Source organism: Anabrus simplex, chromosome 2, assembly GCF_040414725.1.
Source record: "Anabrus simplex isolate iqAnaSimp1 chromosome 2, ASM4041472v1, whole genome shotgun sequence".
In the NCBI taxonomy this organism is placed as follows: domain Eukaryota; kingdom Metazoa; phylum Arthropoda; class Insecta; order Orthoptera; family Tettigoniidae; genus Anabrus; species Anabrus simplex.
Genome location: NC_090266.1, coordinates 1,000,989,581 through 1,001,001,670, shown reverse-complemented (window position 1 = coordinate 1,001,001,670; position 12,090 = coordinate 1,000,989,581). Strand labels below are relative to the sequence as shown.

At 39.3% G+C, this 12,090-nt stretch overlaps 1 protein-coding gene across 2 annotated transcripts in view; it reads left to right on the top strand.

The window, feature by feature from the left end:
• The window catches only part of LOC136863243 (putative fatty acyl-CoA reductase CG5065), a 249,057-nt gene that overhangs the window by 82,602 nt on the left and 154,365 nt on the right, over nucleotides 1-12,090 (top strand). For both annotated transcript variants that reach the window (XM_067139631.2, XM_067139630.2), the window contains exon 5: nucleotides 10,625-10,734. In XM_067139631.2, the coding sequence (XP_066995732.2) occupies nucleotides 10,625-10,734 (110 nt within the window). The remainder of the gene's footprint in view (nucleotides 1-10,624; nucleotides 10,735-12,090) is intronic.

Here is a 12,090-nt window from a genome sequence, read left to right as displayed (position 1 = left end):
TCCAAGTGGAGATAGATTAGCAGTCAAATTAATGGTATTCCGTACTGTGGAACCGTAATGTAAATTCACGTCCAGGCAACAGACAGTCATTATAATGCCGAAGTCCTGCAGTTGAATGAGAAAATATCATTGTTTTACTTTATTGCGTTTGCAGATCGGTGATTTGACGAACATGTTCAGTTCGCGAGGAGGAGAACGTGTGAAGGACATTTTGTTGATTATGTCATTATTTTCAGGTGAATGATACCAAATATAAATAAAAGGAAGAATATATTTTGTAAAGTCGCTATCTATCGAGATGGCTAGATAAAGAATGAGAGAGGCTGGTGGGCCTGTCAATACGTAAGGCCACGTACGACTTCCAGGTATGTAGACTACATTTGTTTATAAAGTACATTTTATTCCATGATTTCACCAATTTTTTTTTTTGTATCTATGATGCATTTTGCTCACCCTTTGATTTTATGAACATGTCAGAGGAATACTACAAAAGGTAATTTTTTCTGTTTCTTGGATAATCGGGAAAGCCGCAAAACTAGCGTGTGAAATGTTGTGCAGTAGTAGATTTGATGGTTGTAAAACGAATATAATGTCTAGAGCAAAGTATCAGTTCCATACGCTTATTTTCTATATTTGTTGATTGCCAAAGTTAGGACATTAATTTATCACGAAATTCTGTGCAGTGTAAAGATGAAATTTCTGTAAGTGTAATCCGTGGTTTACCATTTAGAGCGAGTGCGCGATAATGATGAAATGTCAGCTGTTGTGGAAGGCACACCATAATGTGTTTTTGTCAAGGTAAAGTACGAGGCGAGACCGGTGTGTGATTTGCCCAAGGGAAATATTATTCCAAATGTCTGTTAAAATCTGTGTAGAATTGATGAGAGAAAAATAACGGTAACATTTTTGTAAGTCAAGTTGTGAGTTTCTGTTTTGGAAATATTGTGTTGTCAAACTCAGATATGCGGGGTGAGATGGTTAGTTTGTCACAGATTGTTTTATGTAACAACAGAGTGGATCGCGTAAAAGAATTTGTGGTAGCAAGTTGTTCAAGCCTTGCAGAACAGGAAGGAATGTGGATCAGGTTGTTGAAATCCTGTAGTGTTGAAGAGACTTTGTGCTGGGATTTTCATTGTAGGGAACCCGAGGATTTGTTTTGAGAAATTTAATGATATTCCATAGTTAGAATCCCACGTGAAATCGTAGGACGGTGATGGATAAGAATATTTCAAGTGGCGTTTGAAATTAAATCTGTGCGCATATTATGTGTTGGTCAAGAATTGTATTTCAAGCGAGTTGTATGTGAGGCGAGGTTTTCATTTGATAAGGTCAAGGTACTGTGTGTGCTTTTTAAGATATAGCGAGAAGAAGTCTTGTTCCATGTAGTAAGCCAACTGTTGGGTGGTCGAGCCAGTTCATAGTTAGAAACAAATTGTAACTGAGATTTTGTCATTTATAATAAATGTTTGGAATTAGATTTCATTATTTTAGAAGAGAGTCGTTTAGTAGAGGACTTAGATTCATTATCGAGGCGACTGAAATGACATGATGGTATGTTATGTTGTGAATAACCATTTTCAGGGGTGTCAAAATTTGAGAATCTGTAGTGATGTTGTTTCGTGGGGTCGAGGGTTGTCCAAAGTTTTGCGATTATTTTATTTGAACGTCACTATAGCTGTTAATTCATAGAGTTCGTGATGTGATTGTGTTGTTGTTGGTTACCAAGGCACAAATGTACGTTTATGTGATATGCGGTAATGCTTGTGGAGCACATGGGGTGCAGTAGTCCATTCACCCTAGAGTTGGGTGAGGTGCATTACTACACTTGAGTCTCATCGGCCTGAAATCATATTGAAAGAGGTGCCGGAATTAGTCCAAGGGATAACCGTAGGCGTTATAAGCGATTTGACGCGGGTTGTTTTATTTTGTGTTGCGTGTAAATTTATTTTAGGATTTAACGTTAGGGTTATCCAAGCTAGTTTCTTAATAATTATTAGTGTTATAGTCTAAACTTTTTGAATGATATCATGTAAATAAATAAATGGTACCGGTAGTTGTTTTTTTTTTGCTATTTGCTTTACGTCGCACCGACACAGATAGGTCTTATGGCGACGATGGGAGAGGAAAGGCCTAGGAATGGGAAGGAAGGGACCGTGGCCTTAATTAAGGTACATCCCAAGCATTTGCCTGCTGTGAAAATGGGAAAAAACGAAAAACCATCTTCAGGGCTGCCGACAGTGGTATTCGAACCCACTATCTCCCGGATGCGAGCTCACAGCTGCGCGCCCCTAACCGCGCGGCCAACTCGCCCGGTGGTACCGGTAGTTATGACAGTGTGTTCCGCCTTCCGATGGCAAGGGACTTTACTCCCACAAGTGTTGTGAGCGTTTGTTGTTATTTGATTTTGAATTGTTAAGCATCAGATGTGCTGGGGATTTATTAATGTGGATACCTTGGTCATCAACTACTGTAACTTAAGTGTGTTCAGCCTTCAGCTTAGAAGTTTGGATGGTCATGGGGTCATCAACTTCAGTGACTTAGATTAGGGCCGTCTGCCAGTATAGCATAATTTTTCTTGCGGTGATCATCCACAATGACTTTAACGTAAATCACAAATGTAGATGTCGGTCCATGACATGGTCGCAGGTCACATCGATTCAATTAAGGGTCCATGCCGTGTAACCACTGCGTGGCACATACCGATTGGACTGCCTTAATAATATCAAGAGTCCAGAGCTCGTGTTATGAGGACTGAATCATTACGAATCATTATGGTGGTACATGCAGTCCCATTGGAAACCGATCTTAGGGATCTCCAGAATGTATGTATTTCATTCATAAATTAAGGCGGTGGATTCTAGTAAGGATGCCCCTCAGGCAATTGAGTTAAGATCTCCAAAGCCAGCGTCTCTCATCATCGTTGTTATTATTTTCTTTTAAATGGACAGAACTGAGTTCGTTGATTGGAAGTTGTGAAAGGTCACAAGTTGTCAGAATTCGCCATTGATAAAATATCCATTTCTTTTAACTTGAGTCCTCTCATCGTAGACAATAGTTTCAATTACTGAAACCCGCCTCTTACCTAAGCAAGTGACGAAGAACCCATCAACAACCCAGGAGATAGATCTCATGCCGATTTTCTGAAAGGTAAGGAAGGTAGGTATCCTTCGAAGGACCTTAAAGGGTTGAATACACAAAATAATGAAGAAAAAGTTCCCTTGAAACGGAACGCGCAACAACGCTCGATGAATCTGCAATAAATTACAAATAAAATACACTAATTACACGTCTATACAAGTATTGAGTTTCCATGTTAGGTTCAGTTCCACTTGATAACTGCTCTGATTATTATTATTATTATTATTATTATTATTATTATTATTATTATTATTATTATTATTATTATTATTATTATTATTATAAGAAACGTATCGCAGGCGAATAACATGCAAACGAAAATCGGCGACTTAACAAATGTGTATGACCGTGTGCCTCAGTGACTATCGGATTATCTCACTGAAGTGACCATTGACCATGTCGCATACTTATTTCATGGTCAGATGTCCGTCTCCCTACGGTAACGGTTAGCACTATTAGCTGCCGTCGTCGGAGGCCCGGGTTCGGGTATATGCAGGTCACCTCCAATGGGGATGTGCCTGAAAAGAGCTGCACCACCTCGGGATGAGGCCACAAGTTTACTTTACTACGGTCAGATGGGTTGATCCTCATCCTAGGAGCCTTTAGCATAGATTTCTACTTTCAAATTTACCTTTACTGTTCTCAACACATATAAAAATCTCTATGCATTACTTAAGTTATTCTGCACAAAAAGATCAAATCTCAAATTTATAAAATAGGCTGCATCCCATGTATTAATTAACTAACAGAATTTCCAGAAAGTTTAAGGATTTTTTCTCCAATCAAAAATAAGCAACATGTTGCCAAACCCTAGTTTTAATAATCATTTAAATTTCCCATTAATTAAAATTGAGTATCATACTATCAGGTATGAGCACAATATTCTTATCATCAAGCCAAGTAAACCTCATTTACTTGTGAACAGAATTTAAATACGTCGCGATATTTCAGTTCGGTCCGACGGGGAGCATTTCACCGCATAGCATCGACATTTCTTCTGTCGCATTGTACACTTTAAATTCAACATAATATTGATAACTTCTAGTCTCTTTATTTCATAATTCCAAAAAGATATCGCACTCAGTTCTAGAGCCTAACACATATAAATTCACCCTCATACACTATAAGAGTCCACCATCCGACTCAATCTCAATGGGGGCACACGTACAGTATATTTATTCAGTACCGGTACTCCTTTTCCAATACTGAAACCATTCCATTCTCATAACAATTGATCTGGCACACAGCATTCGCAAATTCGATATTATTATTATTATTATTATTATTATTATTATTAATATTATTGTTACGGAGTATTGTGGATGTGCAGAGGTGAAAGAAGGTGCTGGGGTGAACAGGTCTCAAAATACGAAATTAAAGTTAATCTAACAAGGTTATATTTTCTTTTCAAGATCAAGAAATAACAAATATAACAGGTACTCAGTAGCTAAACAACAAATCGAGAGTGTACAATTACAATGTTACAGGATTTGGGCTCCGAGAGCCAGACACACAATTCTTGAGCTATAAGCCCAACCTTACGATATACAAGATTCAACAAAGGGGCAGAAGACCCCAATCATGCCCAGGAGCTCTTGCTCCCAATTACACAGTAAAGCCTCCTCGAGGCACGCAGAAACAAATTTTAAGAAAGAGCAACCCGCTCTTAAGTTCAAGCCTATCAAAGGCCACACCAAACTCCACTTTCAAGCTGTCCTCCAAGGACATATACACAGGGGTAAAAATACCCAACCTACTCAGGCCTATTCAATGAAGAAACAGAAATATTACATGGCCTCCACAATACCAACTTGAGAGGAGGCAAAACTGCACTCCTAATATACTTTACTAAAACCTACCTGGCACTAGGCCGCTAATGCAAGGGCTAATTCCATACTAAAGAGGTGACTTATATAAGAAAACGATTTACATTACACTAGAAGGGAAGCAACTGTTGTGAAAATAAGTTCACCTCAAAGCAATATGAGTGGGAGCTCGAGAGGGTTAAGCACTCTCTATCCCAATTTGTAGTTTAAAACGATAGAATTGATACCAAGTGTCTTTACATTTTAGAGGAAAGTTACATGGTAAAAGGCTTCGGACCTGCCCCGAGAGTTAAACTGCTGAGCTAGCAAGAAAAGAAGTTATTAAACGGCCATTACCTGGTGGTTGAACTGCTGCCCGAAGGAAGAGGCGCTTCCCGCCCCCTGCTACATAATTTACACAAAGATAGATGTTACTGAAGTTGCTAAGTTGAGCTGGGATGTATAAGAATTATTACATGTAAGTCCCAAACGGAGCTTTATACCAGGTGGCTCACGGACACCGTACTTTCTACTTATAAATGTCCCGCATGCATAAGTGATGTGTGGGGTGTCTACCAACTGATTTTAACAGGGGAACTACTGCCAGCGGGCAGGTTACGTCAGAATATGAAGATATAAGAAACAGAGTCACACTCGCAGCATGTTACTCAGCGTTGCCGGTCGAATGCACCCCTTGCATTAGTAAACATCGTTTTCGACCGCATAGTTCTAGGCTGCTGTATGCTACAGCCGCACTGTATTGGCTGTCTGCATATAGGCAGTAGCTAGTGTGATCAGCAGCGGTGAATACACAGACAGACAGACAGACTCAGCCTCGGGAGGTCAACTGAGTAGAGGTGGGTTCGATTCCCACCTCAGCCATCCTGGAAGTGGTTTACCGTGGTTTCCCACTTCTACTCCAGGCAAATGCCGAGATGGTACCTAACTTAAGGCCACGGCCGCTTCCTTCCCTCTTCCTTGTCTATCCCTTCCAATCTTCCCATCCCCCATCAAGGCTCCTGTTCAGCATAGCAGATGAGGCAGACTGCGCGAGGTACTGGTCATCTTCCCCAGTTGTATCCCCCGATCCAATGTCTCTCACTCCAGAACACTGCCCTTGAAGTAGTAGAGGTGGGATCCCTCGCTGAGTCCGAGGGAAAAGCCAATCCTGGAGGGTAAACAGATTAAGGAAGAAGAAGAAGAAGAAAGTAAAGTTGGTATTCTCTCGCGTTGAAATTACAATTACAATTAAAAATATCTTGTTTTACAATTGAGTCTACGTCGCACCGACACAGATAGAATTTATGGGAAGGAAGTGGCCGTAGCCTTAATTAAGGTACAGCCTCAGCATTTGCCTGCTATGAAAATGGGAAACCACGGAAAACCATCTTCAGGCCTGTCCACAGTTGGATTCGAAACCACTATCTCCCGAGTGAAAGCTCACAGCTGCGCGCCCTTAACCACACGACCAGCTCGCCCGGTACAATTACATAGACGTACGGCATGATTATGCAATTAAAAATCATTTAGTATTAGAATACACACATTTTTAAAATTTCGTGTGGCTATTCCTAGCAAGTGCAGCCCTTGTAAGGCAGACCCTCCGATGAGGGTGGGCGGCATCTGCCATGTGTAGGTAACTGCGTGTTATTGTGGTGGAGGATAGTGTTATGTGTGGTGTGTGAGTTGCAGGGATGTTGGGGACAGCACAAACACCCAGCCCCCGAGCCACTGGAATTAACCAATGAAGGTTAAATTCCCCGACCCGCCCGGGAATCGAACCCGGGATCCTCTGAACCGAAGACCAGTACGCTGATCATTCAGCCAACGAGTCGGGCAGAATACACACTAAGAAACTAACAGACACTAAAGAGACTGCCAGACTGACGAATGCGCGCGGCAAACGGGTGAATTATAACTCAGTGGCCACGACCTCGGCAAAAAATATATACCCCTACTACCCTTCTTCACAGCGCATACAAAGTCTCCACTACTTGCCGTAGCGCTATACAATAAAGGGAAGATTTAGCATATAAGAGAACAAGGCGTGAATAGCTTTTTTAAAACAGTTCCTAGTTCCAGCTAGCTTAAGTGGAATAAAATGTAATATTTACTGTATAAAGTAGGGGTGGGAGCGACTGTCCCCCCTCACCCCATCCCCTAACCGCCGCTACTGTTTGTAGACACGCCAAAGATGCGATAAATGAAATCTATGATGATCATGATGATGATGATGCTTGTTGTTTTAAGGGGCCTAACATCGAAGGTCATCGGCCCCAAATGAAATCTAATAGCTTATTAATTTATACACGTGTAGACATTCAACTCGATAAAAGAGTTGATTGTATGGAACAAAAACAAATACTGTTCGGCGAAATATGTGTGTAGAAGGCGTACGTCTGTTTGGAGCTTCTGTTGCACTCCGACCAGGTTGTCCAGCTTAAAATAATGTCTTTGTATTCACCTCTTCTGATCACACTAGCCATTGCCAATATGCAGACAGCAAATATTGTGCGGCTGTACCATACACCAGCCTAGAACTATGCGGTCGAAAACGATGTTTACTAATGCAAGGGGTGCATCAGACCAGCAGCGCTGAGTAACATGCTGCGAGCGACACTCCGTTTCTTATCTCTTCATATTCTGACGTAACCTGCCCACTGGCAGTAGTTCCCCTGTGAAAATCAGTTGGTAGACATCCCATTCATCATTTGTGCATGCGGGGCATGTATAAGTAGAAAGTATGGCGTTCGAGAGCCACCTGGTATATATGTGTAAAATATATACACTGGTACAATATATACACACACACACACGCGTATGTATATATATATATATATATATATATATATATATATATATATATATATATATATATATATATATATATATATATATATATTGTACGAGGAAACGTCAAGGGAAAATGGGCATGCGACATAACTAAGGGGTGTTCAGTTCCTAGTAGCAGGTACAGAGAGTGGTATTCTCAGTGCGAAGTAATAGATGGTACTTTAAAATTTCAAGTTTATTCAACTTGTAAAGAGAATGAATAATTCCTCTATTATTTCGAATTTGAAAATGGAAAAATCAAATTGAAATATCTTCTGTTGAATTTAATGTTGCCCGACTCCAGCAATACCATAAATTTTCAATTAATGTTTGTAATAAATGAAATTCAAAATCAATAATTCCTTTCATCAACCTCATAGAGTCCTCCTTGAGAAATAACGCAAAATATTATGTGAAAATAAATATCACTTCACTTTGAGAATGAATAATCCTATAGTCTCTCTAAAATGTTATAATTTCAAAATTCTTACAGTCTCTTTATAAAGTTAACACTTGATAATGTAAAAGAACGTAAAGTTAATCTTCTTGCAAAGTCTAGTGTTGTGTTCTACAGGTATTCTATGAGTACTGTCCAACACTTGGAAATATTATGTGAATTATGTGACTTCCAATTAGCAATGATAATTCGTCAAAAATGAAGAAAGCACTGTCTTAAAGTTCAATCTTTCATAAAAAGTTGATTCTGTTGTAAGATTGTTGGTAAAGGCACTTATATCACCTGGTTAGTCTTGAAACTGGAAATGGAAAATACGGTTCAGCTAACAGCATTTGGAACTCCTTTGCAACCGATGTCGTGATGTCCACCATAGTACCACATACCATCTCCAGCGATGTGCCACGTTAAGTCCCACGATGTACCACGTTAAGTCCCACGTCGACTTGAACATTAGATTGATACTGTGAAAAAGGCACTCTGTCAGGGTTTCTGGTGTCACTAATGAATTTAGCGAACACGAGAAAGTCCAACTGGAGGTGTGGGTAACGAGTGTCAAATTGGCACGATTTTACTAAGTCAATATTAAAACGTTAAGTCACTAGCAGAAAGTAATTATTGCTTGACTAAATGGAAACACAGTTCGAAACACAGTTTATCGCACACAGTTTATACTATCCACACAAGTAATTCAAAGTTTGTTCAATGTATAACAAATGTTTGGATTCTAATTGAATACGAGTTCAAATGACTATCATGCTACAAAGTGTAAAATGTAGTTAACTCGCGACACAAGTTTGGTTTAGTTCAAACTTTCCTAAATATTCGTCGCACACGAATTAAAGAGATTTTATGGATCATTTCCACTGAATAAAGTTAGTATTCAGTTAAATTATCGTAAAATAGCCTTAATGTTCAGTCAGCTATTCACTATACCAGTTCAAAGTAAATCACGTTTGAGTGTTAGCACAAGACTACTGTAAGTTAAGTGAAGTTGTTCACTTTCTAGCACAAGAAAAATACTAAGTTTTTGAACCGCAGAAATATTATAAGTTCTGAAATAGCACTGTAAAAGTTTTAAGTTAGTCTCGAAGCACTGGAAATTTTCTAAGTTCCAAAATACTATACAATTTTACAAGTATGACGAAGATTGTATCGAAGATATTACGCGACAAAATTACCGGGTTCGACTCTTGCAGACCCGTACGCAGAGACCAGCATGATAGTCTGTCAGCTGTGAGTTGCAAGTTGTAACTGCATATGCATTGCTTGACCCTATCCTTTTATACGGATTGTCGAGGTCAGCTGTTTCTCCTCGTGAAAAAATGCAGTTTCTTTTTCGCTGAATAACTTGAAAATCCCTGGACCGATTTTCATGAAATTATAGCATGTTGACATTTAGATAATGAGCTACACGATTATATTTGTTATTTTCCAATATCTCAAAGGGTTTAGAAGTTAGTAAAATCCTTCTGGTATATACGAGACAGTCGGGTGAAGTTCGCGTCATAGTTGCGTCATCCGCATACTTGCAGCTGGTGACGTATCTCGCTCATTGCTCGCATCTCCGTGCTGTACCGTTACCTCGAGCACTCTACACATACGTTTGAGACGGCCCGTTGCAAATATTCATATAAACAAAACTATGTTCCAGGCCATAGGCATTTCCTTGTACAATATAGTACCTTTTCTAGTATTTTTATTAGTTGTAATCGTTACTTTTTATAAAATATATATTTTTGTTCGTAATTTACTTCTTGGAATAAAATTATAATCTTTACATTTTATTAATAGCTTCATTCTAGTAACTGATATATATAGCATCTTCGCATGGAAGCAGAAACGGGCAAACGTTGATGAAGATAACGTTTTCAGTACTACAACAGAACCAGTAGCTTCATCAGCGCTGAGAGAAGTGGTTTCTTACACAGGTATACTTTCAAGTTCATCTTTCACAAATACAAACATGCACTTCCCCCAAGAACTGAAGCTTAGTGATGGAAACTTTAAAAACCATTTATTTTGTAATTTATTTGCAAATTATTTGAAGACCTACATATCACAGTGTAAAATTGAATGTTATGGGAGAAATTGTGTTGAAAGTTCCAAGTTATCAAGTTTAACCACACAATGCCTCTATGCTTAAAAAATCATTTTGAGTAATACCTTGTTCCGTGCGATCTTCGGTGTCACTCCAGTCCAGTGCGAAAAGACACTGATTTCCTTAAGACTGGCTTCCGTAAAGAAATTCTCATTGTAATTTTACTGATTATTTGTTGGAAAAGCACTTTGTGACTGTAGTTGAATAATATATTTTTTTCATAGGTAACTGTAATTCAGCCCAGTTACCTTTTTCCCTCACTATATACAGTGAATATGTGTTGTAATGTTGCAGGTTGCTGGGGCCTCACCCTAACTGCTATACTTACTCCAAACGACTAGCTGAGAGCCTTGTTAAGGAGCAGGAAGGAAAACTTCCCGTGACAGTTGTGCGGCCGACGATAGGTATGTGGCAAACACCATGAGTAAATATTTCCTCAATCTGCAAGCTCTCTAATCTCCTTTTTTTTCACCTCCCTTTCTCTCTCTTCTTTGTGTAGGCCTACTTTTACTTCAAGTGTCCAGTACTGCATTTGTACATTTATTCACTTTGTCGTTACATAACTAGTAAATCAAAGATTGTTTATAATTTGCTTTCCTTCGCACTGACACAGATTTGTCTTATGTCGGGGATGGGATAGGAGTGGGAAGGAAGCGACCGTGGCCTTAATTATGTTACAGCCCCAGCATTTAACAGAAAATGGGAAACCACGGGAAGCCATTTTTAGGCCTGTCGATAGCGGAGTTCGAATCCACTATCTCTCGAATGCAAGCTGACAACTTCGTGACACATATCACGTTACCACTCAGGACCGTGCCCAGCGGGGTTATGCGGTCCAACCCTCCCCCCCCCCCACCTCAAACAAGAAAACAGGAACTGACTTGACAATATAATTTATGTTTTCCGTTTTCTGTATTTACACGACGCTAGTAAAACGGCCAAGCAAAACATTTTAGATAAGAATGACTTGGTCGGAAGTGTAGATAATTGACTGATAGTGCAAAATTCATTAAAAATTCAACCCATTAATTAGAACTATTACGAAAGCCAGCGTCTTTAAAGTTTTATCTCTGAATATAGTTAACTATTTACTGAAAAAATAAAGAAAAATTTTAATTTTGGTGAATTTTGCTGTTTTTAAGATGTTTAATAAATTTTAAACTATGTCAATTATCTACACTTCCGATCAAGTCATTCTTGTCTAAAATGTTTTGCTTGGGCTTTTTACTACCATCGTATAAATACAGAAAAATGAAAAAATAACTGCCGTATATTGTCTAAATATTGTAAGTGTTGAAATACCAATATATTTGAATGGTTATGTCCTTGAAACTTACAATATTCTTCTCGTTTTGACATATTTGTTATCAGTTCGTGTGGATCATGTTTCAGATATAGGTAGTTACGATATTCTTCTACTTACCTGGCCTTCTTTCAGTTATCTGGTATCGCAGTAATGTTGATTAAGCTCTGTTTTACGGATGCCAAATGCCCTTCCTGAAACAAACCCTATGTGGGGTGCAGTCGCTTAAGTGCGGCCAGTATCCAGTATTCGGGAGATAGTGGGTTCGAACCCCACCGTCGGCAGCCCTGAAGAGGGTTCTCCGTGGTTTCCCATTTTCACACCAGGCAAATGCTGGGGCTGTACCTTAACTAAGGCCACGGCCGCTTCCTTCCCATTCCTAGGCCTTTCCTGTCCCATTGTCGCTATAAGACATATCTGTGTCGGTGCGACGTAAAACAAATAGAAAAAATTACTG